Source organism: Asterias amurensis, chromosome 10 (genome assembly GCF_032118995.1).
Source record: "Asterias amurensis chromosome 10, ASM3211899v1".
In the NCBI taxonomy this organism is placed as follows: domain Eukaryota; kingdom Metazoa; phylum Echinodermata; class Asteroidea; order Forcipulatida; family Asteriidae; genus Asterias; species Asterias amurensis.
Window position 1 is genome coordinate 6,288,738 of NC_092657.1, and position 21,451 is coordinate 6,310,188.

Consider the following 21,451-nt stretch of genomic DNA (forward strand, 5'->3'; position numbering starts at 1 on the left):
ACGAAAAACCGTGACATGATTCGCGCGCATACCGCCGGGCAAAACTTTTGTGTTTTGGCAGACAGATGGAAAGTGTATGCAATTACCATGACTACGTGTCTTTTTGCCCGGCGAAACATGACGTTTACTTTTTTTTTTCAACAGAGGGCGATTTGAATGTAAACATAGGTCACATTGTCTGTAGGTGGGCTGCAATATGTGTCATTCACCGCCATCTTTGGTGTATTAACACGTGAAAAGTGAACAACAGTCTCGCTTAGCGTACACACTTCCACATTTCCAATAACAAAGTTAAAGTGCTTTGGGACCCCCTTTGGGCTGTGATCCAACACTGGTACAGTCTATAAAGGTTGATTATTATTAAAGAAACTGGACACTATTGGTAATTGTCAAAGACTAGCCTTCACAGTTGGTTTATCTCAACATATGCATAAAATAACAAACCTGTGAAAATTTGAGCTGAATTGGTCGTCGAAGTTGCGAGATAATAATGAAAAGAAAAAAAAACCTTGTCACACGAAGTTGTGTGCGATTAGATGGTTGATTTCGATACCTCAAGTTCTAAATCTGAGGTCTCGAAATCAAATTCCTGGAAAATTACTTCTTTCTCAAAAACTATGGCACTTCAGAGGGAGCCGTTTCTCACAATGTTTTATACCATCAACCTCTCCCCATTACTTGTCACCAAGAAAGGTTTTATGCTAATAATTATTTTGAGAAATTACCAATAGTGTCCACTGCCTTTAAGCTTACATGTAGTTGTGTATTTGGCAAATATGGATTTTAAAGATGAAACTTTGTGTTTGTCTTTGTTTGCAGGGCGGCAGCATGATGATACTGTTCCGCACAGAAGTACACACAAGGCTCTAGCGCCACCTGGAGGCAAATCCAGCATCATGTTCTAAAGGATCAAGTCATAAGCAGCAAGAGTCTGTTCCTTATAATGCTATTTTAATATTCACCAGCTAGCGCGTCGGTTTCTCACTTTTAGCTAGTCACAGTTTTACAATTTTCTCAGCGCATACTGATCAAAATGGCGAGTTGAAACCTACGGTTCTTTTCAGAACCACCCCATCTCATTTAGAGATAGTCATTACATGGTGTTACCGCAAACCTTTCCATATTGTATATCCACCATGCCATGTTTCAAATCCGACTTGTTTTGCAATCTGTCGTATATCGAAGGAAGACTGGTTGGGAGTCGGGGTTCCAGACAACTCCTTTGAAACCATTGTTTGCAATCTGCACATGGAGAACTCCACTTGTTTTGTGACGCAAAAAGTGTAGGCGAGGCATTGCTGCTTAAACCTCTTGAACTTGGGTTTCTTTTGTGTGTTTTTTTTCTTGCTTTATTGGGGGTTGGGATGGGGTTTAAAAAAAACAAATCTAAAACAAATTTAGAACACGTATCTTGTGGGGTGTCATGGCTGAGCGGTTAAGAGCATCGGATTCAAGCTCTGGTGTTTGACCAGCAGAGTGTTGGTTTGAATCCCGGTCGTGACACTTGCTAGGTAAAATTGGGGAGGTAGTGCTTTCTGCTCTACCGGCCAGGCTTCGGACTGATGATACCCAAGCCTACAATGTACATCCGTATGGACTGTAAAAGGGGTAACCCTGTTTCAGCCCTAGGAGTAGATGGCAACAGCCTCTGGACAAAAAAACAATTGTAGCCCACACCTTGTGGCCTTCAGGCCTTGTGTGTCTGGTTAGGTGCATAAAACAAATATTTAAAAAAATTCTTACATCGTAGTGAGGTGGCGTATAGCTCTGTATGCTTTTGGTTCTTTAATTACTGAATTTAATTCAGTGAGCTTCATTTCCTGACTGGCCAGACTTTGTTAAACTCGGTGCTTTGGTATGCATTAGCATAGTCACTGGAAGCCGCAGTCAAAGTCTTAACGGTATTCAATCAAATCATACAGAGCATTAGAACAAAATAAAAATGGATTAAGGAAAATAATATAAATTTATGAAAGGCACTTCCGCTTTTATATTCTTCAAATTTTTATTGATCACGATGTTTTATTAGTCCTTAGGAGTCATATGGTATCACTGGTAGACTTTTAGACAATCATGGCTACTTAAGGCTTTAAATTTGAGGATGAAAACTATAACAGGTAGACCTACATGTGATAAATGGCTCTGTGGTTTACAAAATCACAGATGCCAAATTATTCCTCTCTTTTTTTTTTTCGAAATAAGTTGCTTTTTCTGTAAATAATTGTTTTCTTTAAAATATATGCATTTTTTTAATCCTTTTTGTTTTGTTATGTTCTTGCTGCGTTGAAATATTGAATATGAATTTGCGAGTTGATTAGAAATCGATACTTGGAAACCATAGATGAAACAACAAGCGCAGCATATTCATTCACTTCAAAATGACACTTCTTTTTGAAAATGTAGAAAATACAGCACAATTAAACTTGCATTTGACTCTGAATTTCAAAATGACAAGTTGAATCATCTTTAAAATGTTTAAAAAACATTTAGCATTATGGAAAATAACTGATGCAAGAATGTACTTCCATTTCTTGTGAGGCAACGAACGCATTTGAATGCGCACAGTGTGGGGCATTTTCCACTCAGTCTCAGGCTCCAAACTTTGACTCTGGTGTCTGAGGCAAATCTGTCCCTGCAGACTCTGTCCCCGATAGGGAAAATCAATATAATGGGGAGTAGGTTGATTCAAAAGAGGGTGCTGTTTAAAGAAATCTGTATACAATTCGCCGTATGTGGGACAGAATCCCCTGCTGCCACAGCTTAACTATGGCTTAGCTCCGGCTAAGCTCTGGGTTAGGTCCTTCATTAATTGAGTTGTGTGCATTTGTTACAGTTCATCCAGTGCCCAGCTTAATGGAGCCCGTCTGAGCCGGAGAACAATAAGCTTATGTTAAACAATTACCCCAAAGAGGCCATTGGTTCCAATTTACTCGTAATCATCTTGGTACAAACTCCATAGATACAAAGTGATTCCGGGTGCCTTTTATCAAACACAAATGATGCATGCCTTGTGTGCAATTGTAAAGATTGGACAATACTGCCGTTGCGTCATAATTAATAGACCCTTCCCATGAAATATGTAAATTGCACATAGCGCGTGCGCACTAACGTTTTGGTTGGCAAAATGAGGGAAAATCGCACTGTTTTGTACACGGCTAATGGGTGCGTGACGCACACGCGATTGCGCGTAGTGCACAACTCTATGGTGTTTGCCAACCAACAGGGTCTGTACGCATGCGTGAATGTAATTAGCATATTTCATGGGAAGGGTCCATTGCTTACTTGTTTTGGCTGCACTAAATAGTGGTCCTTTACACACACTGTAGTTAACGCATGGCTCACGCTGTAGCTAGCACATGGCTAATTAACATATTGGTGTTTACTCTTGATTGTAGCCTATTGTTCAAACTTGACCTCAATTTTGTTTCCACCGGTACTTAATAATTGTACATTGTATAATGCGGGTTATCATTTCGCCATTTAATATAATCTTTTACTTCCGAGTGGTAGTCTTGTCTGAAAGATTGGGGTACAGTGTCCCACAGGTAGATCAAGTGGCTACATGGAATTAGGTAATACTACGGAAGCCCATTTGTGCCATGATTTGTGTATTTTGGTTGATGAGGGTTTGGGTAATTTCTTAGATAGTCATACTATATGATGGCTACTTATGCAATATCCAGCCACAACTTCAAACTACAAATTTTAACCTGTAACAATTGGGATCCCGCCAAATACAACGACCAAATGGTTCTTATGGTGTGGCCATCTTGATTTTCTCCTTTTTAAATTAACTCAATGTAACCAAACCGAGGGTGGAAGGAAATCAGAGTATGGTTCCTTTTTGTACAATGAATATCAGCTCCTACATGTAGGTACAAAGAACTTGACCAAGATTATGGCAGCATGATTAAGATCCATCTGTGAAAGGACCTTATGCATTGATGTCACCTTAGAAGCAAAGCGATGAAGACAACAAAAAGTAAAACACCATCTATGAGGGCGCCCTACTTGAATGATGTTATATGCATAAGTCTATCTGTGGTGCCAAATGTGTCCGTTATCCCACCGTATGATAACAATATCCAGAGTCCAAAAGTGCAAACTTAAAAAGAGAGCTGTAAATTTAATTGACAGCATTTTGTTTTATATGAGCTTAGTGATAAGCCTGTATCAATTTGGCAATAATTATTTTAAACATTTTAGTAAAACAACGCAATTGTGCAAAGAGTGTACTTGGGTTGTGTTAACTTGTACTTAGCCATGGGAGCAGAATGGTACTTCAAACGCTTTCAGAGTCCTGGGCTCGACTTTTTTGTTTTTATTTTTCTTACAGTGTGTTTGTTAAGTTTATTGAAAACAAATCATGAACCACAGTGCACCTTTCCGAGTTATTGGTTTTTAGTCGAGATCATTCCTAAAAAAAGGCATAACAGAAAGGGGACCGAGCATCTTTTTTTGAAAACAAGAAGTATTTCTACTATAAAACAAGTTGTTGATTTTATTAAGTGCTCATGACTTAAAACATGCATTGGAAGTGTTTATTGAACGCTGCCAGGAGACACTGTTTGTAAAATGCATTATGAAGGTGGCCTTAAAACTATGTGCGCCGTGATAGGGAAGTGAGCTTTTTAACTTTGTGATTTGGTAACCAAAATGTACAGGTCCTTAATCCTGCATTTAGTTTTCTTACTCAATAATGATCACAAATGAAATCCATGCAGCATTTTGTGGGTTATTGTTTATATTGCTTCATACTCCAACAATGTGTCAAGAAATTTCATGTCCCAACTCATGTTTGCGGAGACTCGTTGGCGTAATGCGATCTGACTGGACATGCGTCTATGACGTCATATTGTTTGCTAAATAGTGTCTGCAGTTAGCGTGCGTCGTATCATGTTAGGCAAGTGTTTTATTCCGGCAACCTTTCACTTGAGAAACTGTATACCAATGACTTTCCTGTTGGTAAGCTCAAGGTTGGCTTCAACAAACTACTAATGGGCGCTAGGTGGCAGCAGACTTACTAGGTAAATTTCCGTTGTTTACGTAGTGCTGAGCGTGTGCACATGACCGAGAACAATGGATTTTACCTGGTAAGTCTGCTGCCACCAAGCGTCCCTAAAAAACTCACATTATATTAATATATAGGGTTACGGACCTGTACTTCTTGTTACCCGTGACGTTTGTAATTATTTCATTGTCATTTGTGATGAGATCAGATATTGTGATATTGCAGGGGTGTGTCCTTTAGTGTGTGTTATAATATCCATATCAATGTCGTAGAGTATAAGCTATGTGTGGGAAACTATATAAAAAAAAATCAAGCATGCTTTACGTGACCAATAATCGGTCGACAGCATATCAAGATTAGAACCACATGTATATTGTAATTGCATTTTCCTGATGTTCCGTTTCCAGTCTTCTCATTGGCTTGCCATAGACCTTTTCGCAAATACCATTGCGCAAGCGCAGACTGTTGAATGAGGTGCATTGTGGGATAGATATGGATCAAGTTTGGACACCAGCTAGACCACAATAGACCTTATCGCAAATACCAATGCGCAAGCGCAGACTGTTGAATGAGGTGCATTGTGGGATAGATATGCATCAAATTTTGCTACCAGCTAGACCACAATGCACCTAATTCCAAGCTTTACGCGCGCGCCCCAGTATGTGCGAAATTGTCTATGTGGAGACTTAGGTGACACACACGCCCTCTGTGCTCTTTACTAATAGGAGGATGGTGTAGGGCGCCACCTATTGGAACCAATAAGTGCAGTGGATCTGGAATTTAATTGCATTGTCAAACAAAACTTGATGCGCTTTGCAATATGTACGGATTTGAAGTTAAAATACAAAACAAATATAAGTGGGGTTGTATCAGTGCAAAAGTTGCTGTAAATAGCTGGGGTTATTAAAAAGAAAGAGCTGGGCTACAAAACACAGATAAACTGTTTCCCTAAGAACGAGAAAATGAGAATTTTGACTGACTCTAAAACTCATGCAGTATCTTGTATAACATCGTTATCCAAATTATGTTACTCACATGATATTGGTTTATGAAACAGTAAGGTGATTGTAGGAGTGTAATTTTTGATCTGTTAAAAAAATGTTCATCTGCAAGAATTGCCTTTTCCTCTCATTTCCATTCCCTAACATTAAACCTGTATAAATGAAGAATAATGCATGCAATGTTTGTACCTATGTCCCATCAATGTATGGCCAAAATGTGATGGCTGTCAACAAACAATTCCAGCTTTTAGTGTTTTGTGTGTGCATGATTACCGTATTATGAAGTGTATTGTCTACATTTCTATTTGTTGTAATGTTTGGTTATGTGGTAATCATCCGTGTATTGATAAGCTGTAAACCTGTGGCACAGAATGGCGTGAGCGGAACTTACTTTGTCTTTGTAATGTAAAATTGATACATCTGTTGTTAAGAAATCAAATAAAAGAAAATCGTCTGCCAGTTAATATGAAAAGTAACCTGTCTTAATCAGTGTGTTGTTTTATTTTGTGTTTAGCAATAACAGTGTTCTTTAAAGGCAGTGGACACTATTGGTAATGGTAATTACTCAAAACAATTATTGGCATAAATCCTTTCTTGGTGACGAGTAATGGGGAGAGGTTGATGGTATAAAACATTGTGAGAAACGGCTCCCTCTGAAGTGCCATAGTTTTCGATTAAGAAGTAATTTTCCACGAATTTGATTTCGAGACCTCAGATTTAGAACTTGAGGTCTCGAAATCAACCAACTAAACGCAAACAACTTCGTTTGAAAAGGGTTATTTTTCTGTCATTATTATCTTGCAACTTCGATGACCAACTGAGCTCAAATTTTCACAGGTTTGTTATTAATATGCATATGTTGAGATACACCGACTGTGAAGGCTAGTCTTTGACAATTACCAATGGTGTCCACTGCCTTTAAAAAATAAGTAAACACGGCCCCAAGTAACTTTACAAACCAGCACAGATGTTTAACTTTTTGCTCTTTTATCTGGACACTATTGGTAATGGGAGACTTTGAGGCGCTAGGTGGCAGCAGACTGATTTAAAATTGTTCATTCTAGGGTATAAAATTAGACTAGTAGCGGCCCAATGGTAGAGCTCCGGACTCTATACCAAATGGTCAGGGTTCGAATCCCGATCTTTGTTCTTTTTCTGCGCTTGAGAACAATGGTTTACGCGGTGCCCTATGGCAGAGGAAAATCCTTGCTCTGCACTTCATACATAATTTGCGAGTGGAAGACATAATTATCATACGTTTTGATTTAAAGGCCGTGAAAAATGATAGCTTTGAGGGACGGAAACACATATACTTTATAAAACAAGCCCTACTGATTCCAAATAAAATATTACTTTACCATTATCTGTGTATTTGACCTTGAAAAAGAAGCGACAACCCTAGCACTCGCATGACCCCCCTCTGCCCCCAAAACGTAAAAGTGGGACATTGAGATAATGATATGCACGTGACCCCAAAAACGTCATAAAGGAGATCGAGTCACGTGACGCGGAAGTACACTAGGAGCTTCAACGTGTGTGTGTATGCTTTGTTTTCGCCGTAGCGATGCGAGCTTCACAATTTTATCCTCTGGTTGTATCCCAGTTTAGTATAATTTAATCTTCGATTTGTGTATCTAAAGTTCAGTGCCGACACTATCAAAATGCCCAAATCGTGTGTTGTAGGCGGGTGCACACGTAATATACTGAAAAATCCCGAAGTATTTTGGTTGTTGTTTCCCCAAGATAGTGCACTACCAGCGAGCATGAGTTCGTTTCGTCAACAACACACGTTCCGACTTCACACTACATGTAGGTAGTTCATCTTTTGTCTGCTCGGCTCACTTCACCGATGATTGTATTGACGAAACAGTTAAGAACAAGCGAAGTCTTGGCTTGCCATTTCGGTTCAGACTTAAAGTTGGGTATGTCCCAAGCATCAAAGGACCACCAGTATCGGTCATGCATCAACGTCCGACACCGAGTACTTCGACGGGAATTCCTTCGACGTCCGCCGATGTGCAGACTCAGTCGGATGAGCCCGGCCCTAGCACAAGCACCGCAGAGAAGACATGGAGTACAGATCCTCGTAAGCGCTCTGGGGGAGCATACCTCAAAAGGGAAAGAGCAAGGTATGTACAAACCACCGATTTCGTTTGTCCAATTATTCATAATCATGGTCATTGGGGAAAGTTTCAATGCGGTTGTAAATTTAACAGTAATTAATACAAAAATTTATCTGAAAATTTTTTCTATTTTTTTTTAAGTCAATGCCATGCCATGGACTTCATTCAGCTTGAAGTAATTGAATTTTAAAACTGTTCTCTCATGAACCAGCAGACACTGTATTTGTCACTAAAGGTTTGTACACCTTTTGTTGAATATTTTTCAGGGTCGGCTTCTGCCAAGAAAGTTGCAGCCATTCTGGACAGCACGTGGACAAGAAAGGATGTGAAAATGTTGTCGCCATCCATGCAGACATCCTCGGTGGAAGGCTTCCACTCGGTTATTAACCAGTACGCGCCTAAGATGTTTTCATTTTCGTATGAGGACATGTTATGCAGGTGAGCAAATTTGGTCTACATACTAGGTTTAACCATATACTTTAGAGGGTGGTTGCGGGGGGGGGGGGGGGGGGGGGGGGGTTGAGGTGCACTGCAGATCTCCCAAGGCTATCTGTAGTGTATGCCTTAGAAGCTGTGGGATGGGGAATTGACTAGAAAGAATAACTATGGGCCTGACCCCCCTAACTAATTTATGGGACCTGCCCTTGATTTTTGCAATTTTTCAAAGAGTAGATCATAATTGGGTGAAACTCTTAGGTTGGATGATTAAGGTGTAAAAACAAAATGTACATGTACAGTGCATTAGTATTTTGTGCATTCCACTAGCTTTCATTTAAAGGTTCGGCCAAGGTTTTGGCAGTACATACTGCAACACCATGCATTTTATCATACAAGTACATCCTTGTTTATTTCAGAATATACCTTGCTGCGCTTCATTTCAACGAGAACACCAACAGGGCACAGGCCATGGACAGGGAGGGCAATCCAGCATTCAGCATTCGCTATCCAAGGGCCAAGCAGACCACGGGGGGATATACTGTCAGGAAGGTGCTCATAAAGGCCACTCACAGTAAGTGCATGGTTGTGTGCAAGTACATACATATGCTGGCACAAGAGGTGTTCTTGTCCTGATTAATAATTTCTTTGCAAACAAACTTCAACTGATCTAAGTAATTTTTACTTTTTATTTGGGGCACAGTACAAAGACTAAATTTCTGTAAGATACAGTTGATGTTCAAGTCTCCTTTTTTTACAGTTTATTTCAAATGAACAACTTCTTTGTTTTGGGGGCACCCCCTTATTTTTGTGTATAAAATTTTCCTTGTTTCACAATTTGCGCCTAGTTTTTCACCCTTCACATTCCTCTAGCAATATTTTGCATGCATCAAAGTTAACCAATTGATTAGGCAAATCCACATGAAGTTTTATGTGCACTTTGTGGGTTGTGTCCTTATAATTGATTTTATTACATTATAGATTTCAGCAAGAGGATCATGGAAAAGGTTCTGTTACTCTGCGCAGCTGGGGCAGACACCAGAGCCAAGTACCCGGAGCTGAAGGCAAATCCTGGATATCTAACAGCAAAGGTAACTCGCCCTGACAAAACACAGGCTGTGAAAGAATTTGTGTCAAGGTTTGGTAAAGCGGTGGAGCCTGTAGGAAGACCAGAGGGGACTGAAGGTGTGGTTGTTCCAGCAAGTATGGCAACAAAGAAGAAGAAGAAGAGCAAGCATGCTGACAAAAGGCATACTGAGGGCCAACAAGAGGGAGAACCTTCATCCAGAAAGAAACGCAAGAAGTAAACGCCAAGTTGCCGCTAGCACATTCTTTGTGATTTTGTTAAAGTTGTGTGTAAACCAACAGGGTACATTGAAAACTTGTGGATAAGGACTGTTGCAACTAACACAAAATTGGAAGTTTTTTGGTTTTAATACCTTTGATAAATTCTTGTGAAACATTACAGTAGATACTGGCAAGGCATGTACCGACCTACAAAATTGCCACAAAAAATATCAACTTGGAATGCTGCGTTTGCCTGGTTTAAATAAGCTAAATGTTTACGTGCACAATCTTTATTATACTGTTGCCCACTTCTGAACAAAACACAAGAATTCGTCAAATGTGGTCAGTTTCATATTTCTAAAAAGAAACACATTAAGATGTTCTGTGTGAAACACTCAACTGTCAAAGAAACACAAAGAGAACTGGATATTTGGGACCCAAGAATTTACTCTTTGTAAGCAGGACTTCCTTGTTAAGGTGATTTTTAATGACTCGACCAACCTGTTGTACTAAAAATAAAAAAACCACAAGATTTAATAAATCGCAGTGCCAATTTTGAACTAAGTGAAAGATTTTTTTTGAAATTTTATTTTGCCCATGAAATTGGTGTGTCTGCATTCCACTGCTCAGTGGGAAGATGTAGTTTAGTTTGTTACAGGTAATACAGTGAAGATGCCTCTGACAGTGATTTTATCAAAATTCTCAAGATAAAAAAAAACATGCTTCCAAAACAAAGGTTCATGAATGCAACCTGTGCCTTGGGGTATTGAAAAAGTCGAAATGGCATCTCACACCCTTTTTCCTCAAACAAAAATTTTGGATTATCGTCAGTCATAATATTTTCTCAATTTGTCAGTGTAGGGACCCATTTGCTGCAGTATATATGGGTGGGTGGGTGGGGATGACGACACAACAGAGCATAATCTTTTGATATTCATTATGCATTCATTTCAGCATGCATTTATTGTTACTTGGTTTGCACACTAGAATACTATTCGACTGAACTCAACCAATATAACTAGCCATGGCTACCACTACATTTTTAAATAAAAATGCAACAACATATTTTTTAAATTTGACATCGTGGTGAGCTTGAATTTTAACAAACACATGTACTTGTGCCGTATAATTGTACATTTTTTTTATTGTAAAGTACAAATTCTGTTTTATTTTTCCTACTCATCCATGAGTGCATCACACAAATGAATTTAACATGGCATTCCCTCAAATATATTTAGTCCAAAACTTTGAATGTAAAATATTTTGTGTAAAAAAATAATAAAAAAATGCAAAGGCCTCTTTTGTTAACTTTACAAAAACGCTTGACCGTTCAAACTCATTTTTGAAAGACTATCATCATATTTACATTGTAAAGTGTATATTTACTCCTAAACCATGTAAAAGTGTTACTGATATCCAGTTATGTGTTACTATATTGTAAATCTACATGTCATCAAGGTCAGGAAATCTAAACCCTTCATAGTTGCCTCCTTCATCGGGGAAAGTCGTTCTGGTTATCCCCATTATGCATGCTGGGAGGGGCACTCTGTTGTGTCTTCCAAGGTAACCATAACACCACCTGATCACCTGCCGATAAGACACATGTCTGTACTTTCTGTGAAATAAAAAATAATACCGTTCTGTTTTACAATCAACAAACTGTATATCATTTGTCCATTTGTTACGTTGAATTGACCAGTGTTCTAGCCAGTATCAGTGTTACCAGGATAAGTGGGATTGACGAAATGGGCTCAAACAAGGAATATTGGGCTTATCAAGAGAGTCGTCTTTACTTTGGGGGTGGGAAAAGTGTCCTGATACATGTTCATGTATGTCACGTTTCTCATAAAATAGATTATCTGAATATAATAACCAGGTTGTGTGTTTCTATTTCGGTTCAAAAATCTTACAGAAAAAAAAGTTGAAATTTAAAAACATTGGATATTAACTCTTACCGTGGAAGGTCACCTTCAACAGCTCTAGCCCCTTACTGTTGTCGGTACGCATAGTACGCTGTCTCTAGTGTTCCGGGGTTCAGACATGTAGCCGAAGACCAGGGATGGTCTGTAAAACAACTGAAACTCTCAGTGTCGACTCCAGTATGAACGATTTTCTCCTGTATGGCTGCAATCTCTTTACAGCAAATGCAGTTGTGAACGAACTCCATCACCACACATTTACCACAGGAACACCTTCAATTCAAAAAGCAAGACAATTAAATAGTCAGACATTTTTTAGAGAACTGTGGCATGGAATTTAACTCAACATTCATGTACACAACTGAATTTCACTTGGTTGACATCATGACAAATTAGACACTAACAGTTACAGAAAACTACTCACAAACAAAGCTGTCTTTGCATTGTATGATGTAATCATGTATGATTGTGTAGATATAGACGAGCGAGTATAAAGGCCTATGATTTTATGAGCCAAATGACCAGGTATACACACATGGGTACGTGTTTTGCCCTCATCAATATCAGCAAAAGCCTACATACACAGGCTATGTAAAATCAGTGAACTATACTATGTCAATTATTCAGAAATTAAAATTACCAGTCGGTATTGTTCAATCGCTCGTTGTTGGCAGCTTGGTCATTCCCATCTTGTTCTTCATCGGGGTCGGCGTCATCAGCAGCAGCAGCGTCACCTTGCTGTTGGCGTGGTCTTGCCAGTGGCTCGAATCTATATGGTTCAGCCCCACGAACCACATCCTCATCGTCTGGCTCAACGTCATCGCTGTCTCCCGATCCCCCTGATATACTTTCAGATCCTTCACTGAAACCATCAGAATCTACACTGATTTCTTCCCAAAATTCGTCCGGAGTTTTCAGAGTCTGACATGTTTACTTCGTGGAGGAAAGAATCGGCGGACAATACACGCACATTACATGTGGGGCTTGCGTAGCGTGCGTGAGTTGTATGGGTACCAGACTTAGTCAGTCTCCTTTATGACGTCACAGCCATTGCGCAACAACCAATCGTGACCTCTGCATTTTCAGAATCGCGACGCGCGGGCTTTTTAAAAAATCCTTGTTTTAATCTTTTTACAATTTCGAGAAATTATCTTTGTATACTTATATATTGTGTTTGATACATCAGCAACTAGATTTTGAAAGTGGATTGAATGGAAACTTCTCATTTTCCACGCACTTTAAAATTGTTCATCCTAGGGTATAACATTTAACTCAATTCTACACCCAATGGTACGTGGTTCAAAGTCCGAGTGTTCTTTTACTACGTTTTGGTTTAAAGTTGTTTATTCTTAGATATAAAATTTAACTCGAACGCAAACGAAGTAAGAGTAGTAGTGGCCCGATGGAAGGGCTCCCGACTCTACACCCAATGGTACGGGGTTCAAACCCCGAGTGTTCTTTTACTACGTTTTGGTTTAAAGTTGTTTATTCTTAGATATAAAATTAAACTCGAACGCAAATTGAGTAAGAGGAGACGTTGCCCAATGGAAGGGCTCCAGACTCTACACCCAATGGTACGGGGTTCGAACCCGGGTGTTCTTTTACTACGTTTTAACTAAAGGTTTTTCATGCGAAGGTTAAAAAATAAACTCGAACGAAATTTAAGTAAGGGGAGACGTGGCCCAATGGAAGGGCTCCGGACTCTACACCCTATGGTACAGGGTCCGATTCCTTGTCTGTGTTTTTTTTCTGCGCTTGAGAGCAAGGGTTTACGCGAAGCCCTATGGCAGAGGAAAATCCTGCTCCTCGACCTCATTTACACCTATGTATGAAATTTCAGGCGATTTGGAAGACAACAATTTCGGCCGATTTTTGAAAAAACGACAAAAGTGACGTTTTTTCACCCTCGGAAATGTTTTCTCTCCGAATTGCCTCAAAATTTTACCAAAGAAAGTTCGTCATGTGTTAAAGGCAGTCTCCAAGTTACAGGTTGCTGGAACAATAGGATGGGTCTCAAATATTCATTTTAGACTTGATTTTAAACCGTCGTACTATCCGAAATAAGGCATTATCTCAAAAAGTAGCCATCGCAGACGACTAAAACCAAGATTTTCCTGCTCCTCGCCCCCAATTACACCTAGGTATGAAATTTCAGGCGATTTGAAAGACAACAATTTCGGCCGATTTTTGAAAAAACGACAAGGGGGTAAGCTTGACGTTTTTTCACCCTCGGAAATGTTTTCTATCCGAATTGCCTCAAAATTTAACCAAAGGAAGTTCGTTATGTGTAAAAGACAGTCTCCAAGTTGCAGGTTGCTGGAACAATAGGATGGGTCTCAAATATTCATTTTAGTCTTGATTTTAAACCGTCGTACTATCCGAAATAAGGCATTATCTCAAAAAGTAGACATCATAGACGACTAAAACCAAGATTTTCCTGCTCCTCGCCCCCAATTACACCTGGGTATGAAATTTCAGGCGATTTGGAAGACAACAATTTCGGCCGATTTTTGAAAAAACGACAAGCTTGCCGTTTTTTCAACCTCGAAAACTTTTTCTCTCCGAATCGCCTCAAAATTTAACCAAAGGAAGTTCTTCATGTGTTAAATACAGTCTCCAAGTTACAGAATGCTGGAACAATAGGATTGGTCTAAATTAATCATTATAATCTTGATCTTAAACCGTCTTTATATCCGAATTAAGTCATTATCTCAAAAAGTAGCCATCGTAGACGACTAAAACCAAGATTTTCCTGCTCCTTGACCTCAATTACACCTATATATCAAATTTCCGGCGATTTGGAAAACACAAATTTCGGCCGATTTTTTAAAAAACGACAAGGGGGTAGGTAAGCTTGCCGTTTTTTCTACCTCGAAAACTTTTTCTCTCCGATATGCCTCAAAGTTTAACCAAAGGAAGCTCTTCATGTGTATAAGACAGTCTCCAAGTTACAGAATGCTGGAACAATAAGATGGGTCTCAAATGTTCAGTTTAATCTTGATTTTTAACCGTCGTTATATCCGAATTAAGGCATTATCAGTCTGGTACCCTATAGTTGGTCTTATACCAATGCTTCGTACTCAGCAATTTGCCGCGTACACATGTATTCAAAATGGTCTCCAAGCATGCAGTTGACACTGGCTGTCTCCGTGGACGATTTAGAGCATTTTAGATGTGGTTGTTATCTGCAGTGAACTGTTCAGGCAAGACTAATGTATATTCGTTTATTCTGATTCAAAAGTACGTCTTGCATCCCTCTCAAGTACACCGTAACAGCAATTGTTTGTGATTTCTATGTCTGTTTGGCATGGTAGCCATACACTACGTTTAGCCAATGCATGCTCTCGTTGGTAGGTCTACTCATAGGTCTACTCTATGGTCAATTGTTCACAACACAGTGTGCGATGGTGCGTTTTCGCTCCGGATAGTTCTCTGTTATTCAGTATAGGTTTTTGTTTTCCTGATGATCATCCAGGAATTTCTTATTGTATCTAATTATTAAACTGCAGACGTTTGTACAATTTTTTTTCGAAATGTATACTTAGAATTGGCCTCAACTGTGGCACGGTGAATAATGGTAAGTTCACAACATTGTCAACATTTGTATTATTTACACATGCACATACACGTTTTAATTCTTGCAATGATTTAAATAAAATTTAGCATACAATTTGCAAGTGTAAATTTCCTGTATTTTGTCGTTACTTGATTTTAAGAGCATGCAGTTAATTATGTGAAAGTTAAACAAATAAATTTAAAAAATCAAAACAAATCCGTGCCGTGTCTTTTCTAAATTTAAATTACTTAGATTATCAATAATTTAATACATGTAAATATTTATGGTTTGTTTGCCACATAACGCCCCCCCCCCCTGTTTGGATATGCCCCCCCCCCCCATTCGCCCGATTTACCCCGCTTCTAGAGACTTATTTAATCGCTGATATTTTCTCAGTTAAATAGGCTCGGTTTACTCCCGTGCATTTTATTTATCCCAAACACCGTCGAATTTGTGCATGCTTCAATTCTGTTGTACTCAGTCACAAACATTACATTCATACTTCACGGTGTCTTGTACCAACATGGGTTACTATGGCCTGTGGAAGTCATGCGCTATTTATACGTTTTGATTTAAAGTTGTTCGTTCTAAGGTTTATAATTAAACTCGAACCCATTGTTAGTAAGAAGAGCGGTGGTCCAGTGGATGAGCTCCGGATTCTAAACGCAAAGGTACTGGGTTCGAGCCCCGTTGTGTGTCTTTTTCTACGCTTACAAATATTATTGGTTGTCGCAGTACCCTATGTCACAGGGAATTCCTTGCTTTACCTGGTAAATAATTTGCGAGTGGAAGGCATAATATAAAAAGTTTTGATTTAAAATTGTTCATCCTAGGGTATAAAATTAAACTCGAACGCAATTGATGTAAGACTAGTAGTGGCCCAATGGTAGAGCTCCGGACTCTACACCCAATGGTACGGGGTTCAAATCCCGGTCTGTGTTCCTTTAGTACGCTTGAGAACATTGGTTTGCGCGTTATCTTATGGCATAGGGAAATCCTTGCTTTACACTTAATAAATAATTTGCGAGTGGAAGGCATAATTAAAATAAGTTTTGATTTAAAATTGTTCTTTATAGGGTATAACATTAAACTCGAACGCAACCGAAGTAAGATGAGTAGTGGCCCAATGGAAGGGTTCCCGACTCTACACCCTATGGTACGGGGTTCAAATCCCGAGTGTTCTTTTACTACGTTTTGGTTTAAAGTTTTTCATACGAAGGTTTAAAAATAAACTCGAACGCAATTTAAGTAAGAGTAGTAGTGGCCCGATGGAAGGGCTCCGGACTCTACACCCTAAGGTACGGGGTTCTAATCCCGAGTGTTCTTTTACTACGTTTTTCTGGTTTAAAGTTTTTCATACGAAGGTTTAAAATTAAGCTCGAACGCAATTTAAGTAAGAGGAGACGTGGCCCAATGGAAGGGCTCCGGACTCTACACCCAATGGCAGAGGGTTGAAATCCTGCTTTACACTTAATAAATAATTGCAAGTGGAAGGCATAATTAAAATAAGTTTTGATTTAAAATTGTTCACTCTAGGGTATAACAATAAACTCGAACGCAATTGATCTAAGGTAGTAGTGGCCCAGTGGAAGGGCTCCCGACTCTACACCAAATGGTACGGGGTTCGAATCCCCGTCCGTGTTCTTTTAGCACGCTTGAGAACATTGCTTTACGCGGTATCCTATGGCATAGGGAAATCCTTGCTTTACACTTGATAAATAATTTGCGAGTGGGAGGCATAACTAAAATAAGTTTTGATTTAAAATTGTTAATTCTAGGGTATAACAATAAACTCGAACGCAATTAAAGCAAGAGGAGACGTGGCCCAGTGGAAGGGCTCCCGACTCTACACCCAATGGTGCGGGGTTCGAATCCCGGTCTGTGTTCTTTTACTGCCTTTTAATTTAAAGTTGTTCATACGAAGGTTTAAAATTAAACTCAAACGCAATTTATATAAGAGGAGACGTGGCCCAGTGGAAGGGCTCCCGACTCTACACCCAATGGTACGGGATTCGAATCCCGGTCTGTGTTCTTTTACTGCCTTTTAATTTAAAGTTGTTCATACGAAGGTTTAAAATTAAACTCAAACGCAATTAAAGTAAGAGGAGACGTGGCCCAGTGGAAGGGCTCCCGACTCTACACCCAATGGTACGGGGTTCGAATCCCGGTCTGTGTTCTTTTACTGCCTTTTGATTTAAAGTTGTTCATACGAAGGTTTAAAATTAAACTCAAACGTAATTTAAGTAAGAGGAGACGTGGCCCAAATGGAAGGGCTCCGGACTCCACACCCAAAGGTACGGGGTTCGAATCCTGGGTGTTCTTTTACAAAGTTTTGATTTGAAGTTGTCCATACGAAGGTTTAAAATTAAACTCGAACGCACTTTAGTAAGAAGGACCAGTGGCCCAGTGGAAGGGCTCTGGTCTGAGGACCGGAAGGTCCCGGGATCGAAACCCGCTACAGAAAAGTTCCAGACGTTTTAAAAATATTTTTTTTAATGAAACAAATTAAATTTATATAAAAAAGAGCATAGGTTCGTTTTAAGTTTTAAGTTTAAAGTTTCTTTCCTCAGCGAGTGCTAGCGGTGAGTGCCACTGCGCGGTGGGTGCCGCTGTCTGGTGAGTCGAGACTTTCGGCCGGCAACCACGCTGTCACCACCGGGGTCCGAACCGGGGACCCTTCGCTACGGGAGCCGACACCCACCTACGACACCCACTTGGGTCCCCCCCAAAATCATTCGCATTTTAGACCTGATAAACCTTCGGTCCATACTTTACATAGAAATCTATGGCATGGGATTTCAATGCTTTATACTTAGTATATAATTTGCGAGTTGAATACTTTTCATAGGATACTATGGTATGGGAATATCAATGCTTTATACTTAGTATATAATTTGCGAGTTGAATACTTTTCATAGGATACTATGGTATGGGAATATCAATGCTTTATACTTAGTACGTTAATGCTTCTTACTTTATACTTGGTATATAATTTGCAAGTGGAAAACTTAACACATGATGCCATGGCATAGTAAAATCAGTGCTTTATACTTGACGAGTGAAAAGCACATGCTGTTGACATGGTACATCCAATCTATAGGAAACATAGGCATATGGACGGCTCATTGGTTCGGACTTAGAAAATATTTGAGTGAAAACTACAGTACACGCTGTAAGTATGGACCATTTACTGAGGAAACATAGTCATATGGGGAACTCTTTAGTTCGGACTTGGAACATTTTTGAGTTGAGTGAAGGCACACGCTGTATATAAGTATATACAATTAGTTTAATTGGGAAACAGGGCTCGCATGTTACTATGGCATACGAAAATCCTTGCTTTATACTTAGTTAATAATCTGCGAGTTGAAGGCATACGCTTTACTTTAGGAGTAGGAATGGGCAGACGGGAGTATTTGGTTGTGACTTAAAACATAAAAGGCACACACTGTAAGTATGGCACAATAGTTTACCGGGAAACATATAGGAATACCGGCAGGGACTCTTTTGTTCGAACTTAGAAAATAATTGAGTTGAAGACACACGCTGTGGGGAAACGGTGAATTAATGGTCTGACATTTGACGGCAATTGGGGATGTCGCTGGGAAGGGTGGCGGGGTTTGGGGGAGGGTGGCGGGGGAGGGTAGCGGGGTTTGGGGTTGGGTGGCGAGTTCAGTATAGGCTATCTGGGATCAACAGCACGGCGGGGATAACAGCGTTGATTTCCACCAGTGTTCTTGTTTTAATGTGTACATAATTTGAGACACCGTTATATCCACATTTGTCTGCTCCTCGCCCACCGTTTACACTTCTGCATGAAATTACAGGCGATTTTCAAAATTAAAAAAACAATTGGCGGCCGATTTTCCGTTATTAATAAAATAAAGTTCTTCATGTGTAAAAGACGGTCTCCAAAATACAGATTGCTGGAAAAAGTGGGTCTCAAATATTAATTTTAATCTTAATTCTAAGGCACCGTTGTAAAGAAAACATTGCAATGTCTTAAAAGGTTGACAAGGTTAGAAGACTCAAACCAAGATGTTTCTGCTCCTCACCCTCCAAATACACCACTGCATGAAACTTCAGGCGATTTGGGAAAAAAACGAAAAATAAATGTCGGTTGATTTTAGAGAAAAAAAACCGGCCCTTTTTATACCAACTATAAACATTTATTTATAGAGGATGAGGATGGTGACACAATATTTATATTTCACACAAATTTTGTAGAGAAATAACCGTTCCCGATCGTGATAAAGTTGTAAACATTTAGACTTTCAAAAGGTAAGAAAATTTGCCTCAAACTTTGTATTGTTTGTAATATTTGTTTCAGATTGGTGTCAGGTTCATTTCATTTTCTGAAAATCTAAAATCAAATAAAGTCCAATAGGGGTATAGTCATAATGTGTTAGGGTCACCGCTACAACATTAATCCATCATTTTTGTTGTAAACGCTGGCGCATTTTAGCGCAAGCCCATCTTTTGGAGGCAGGTCCAGACTCCATTTTATCATTTTGAGTTTTCCATTTTCTGTTCTACTATTTTCTGGTCAAGTCGCCGTCAACACAACCACTACGCAGATGGCAGGTTTTGATTAGTCTTTTACAGGAAGCGATGTACATAATACATATGAACGCAACCTCTTCACCAGGATGTGTCGAGCGGTTGTAACAACATGGTTTAAAATTATGTAAACTATGGGGACGAGGTTGATATTTACGGTAACGATCATTAACGTCTTGGGCTAAGACTATTCCATATGCAGGAAAGCGCCCTCTGTTGTCCATCTTGTGCAAGTTAAGTGAAAAGCAAAATGTCGGCCGACGGCTTTGCTGATTGAGGTACGTTTTTTCGCGAGGGAAAAACTCAATAATTATAGAACTGAAATGTAACCTCAAAGTTATGAAAATTCTCTGTAGCAAATATTTTCAGTTCTCTGCCTCTTTTGTGGATTTTAAATTAATATTGAAGGAGTAAACGGCAAGTTGACAGCACCAAGCGAATTGACGGCAGGTTGACGGCAAGTATTACAGCCCCTCCATTTTGAACTGCGTGTTAGCGATTACGCCATGGTTACGTAATAAAACTTTAAAATTATATTTTGTTGTTGGTCCCACAGAACATCCACAATGGAGAAAAAGTAATTAAACTTGAAGCACATCGTCAATTAAAAGGACACAAAACAAAAAATTACTCAAAAGTGACATCAGATTTTATTACACTCATTGACTCATGTTTAAAATGTATTTAATTATTTATTTTGAAACTTATCCTGCAGGAATGGATCGACCAATTTTGTTGTCAAGTGCTTTGTCCCTGGGGCAGGTTTTAACAAATGTTGAAGTTAATAATTTAGAATCACATGAGGACACCCCCCCCCCCAAAAAAAAAAAAAAAAAATAAATAAATAAATAAATAAATAAATAAATAAATAAATAAATAAAACAAAATAAAAAATAAAAACAAAATAAACGAGCATAACTTTGTGAATAATGAACCTATGGCAGTATTTGTTTTACTATCAACTTACATATAGGACAAGCTTTCCATCGATACCAATGTTGATTATTCAAATATATGACAGACACTCTCCCCCCAAAAAGCAACGTTTAAACGAGCATAACTTTGTGAATAATGAACCTCTATGTCAATAATTTTTTACCATCAAATTACTCATGGGACAAGCTTTCCATTGACACCAATTTTGTGTGGGTGTTCTGGAAAAACCTCAAAAGTGCCGGACTTCCTATTTACAAAACGAGTGATTTGTTTGTACATGTAAACAAAATCTTACATTTCAGAAAAATGTATAGCATAAACACAATGATCACACAATGATCTAATGTTTTTGAGATACAACTATCCATGAAGTAGAAATATAATTTGACAACACAGAAAAGTCAATTGTTTGGTCTGAATGACGGCAAGTTGCCATTGACGATGCAATGACCTATGCTCTAACGTTCAGCTACTTCCGGATTGCCGTTGTTTATGTTGAGCATGAAGGTGGCATAGAAATGCGACAAAATTACCCGTTTTATGACAAACTAGGGTGTTTACATGTCTGCCACGAGGTCTATTTCTATTCTTCATTATGAACTTAAACAAACTACATGATAAAG

The 21,451-nt window shown here is 39.1% G+C and overlaps 2 protein-coding genes and 1 pseudogene across 5 annotated transcripts in view; 2 read left to right on the forward strand and 1 right to left on the reverse strand.

The window, feature by feature from the left end:
• The window catches only part of LOC139942562 (dihydropyrimidinase-like), an 86,026-nt gene extending 79,538 nt beyond the window's left edge, over positions 1 to 6,488 (forward strand). For all 4 annotated transcript variants that reach the window (XM_071939407.1, XM_071939405.1, XM_071939404.1 and 1 more), the window contains one exon: positions 820 to 6,488. In XM_071939407.1, the coding sequence (XP_071795508.1) occupies positions 820 to 905 (86 nt within the window). In that variant the 3' untranslated portion in view covers positions 906 to 6,488. The remainder of the gene's footprint in view (positions 1 to 819) is intronic.
• Positions 6,489 to 7,563: 1,075 nt separating this feature from the next.
• Positions 7,564 to 10,754, forward strand: LOC139943291 (uncharacterized). Its single transcript, XM_071940119.1, has 4 exons — positions 7,564 to 8,141; positions 8,402 to 8,573; positions 8,990 to 9,144; positions 9,552 to 10,754. The coding sequence occupies exons 1-4, from the start codon at positions 7,862 to 7,864 to the stop codon at positions 9,875 to 9,877; spliced, it is 933 nt and encodes a 310-aa protein (XP_071796220.1). The 5' UTR covers positions 7,564 to 7,861; the 3' UTR covers positions 9,878 to 10,754.
• A 36-nt stretch (positions 10,755 to 10,790) lies between these two features.
• LOC139943292 (P2X purinoceptor 7-like) lies at positions 10,791 to 12,704 on the reverse strand (annotated as a pseudogene).
• Between the last annotated feature and the right edge of the window lie 8,747 nt (positions 12,705 to 21,451).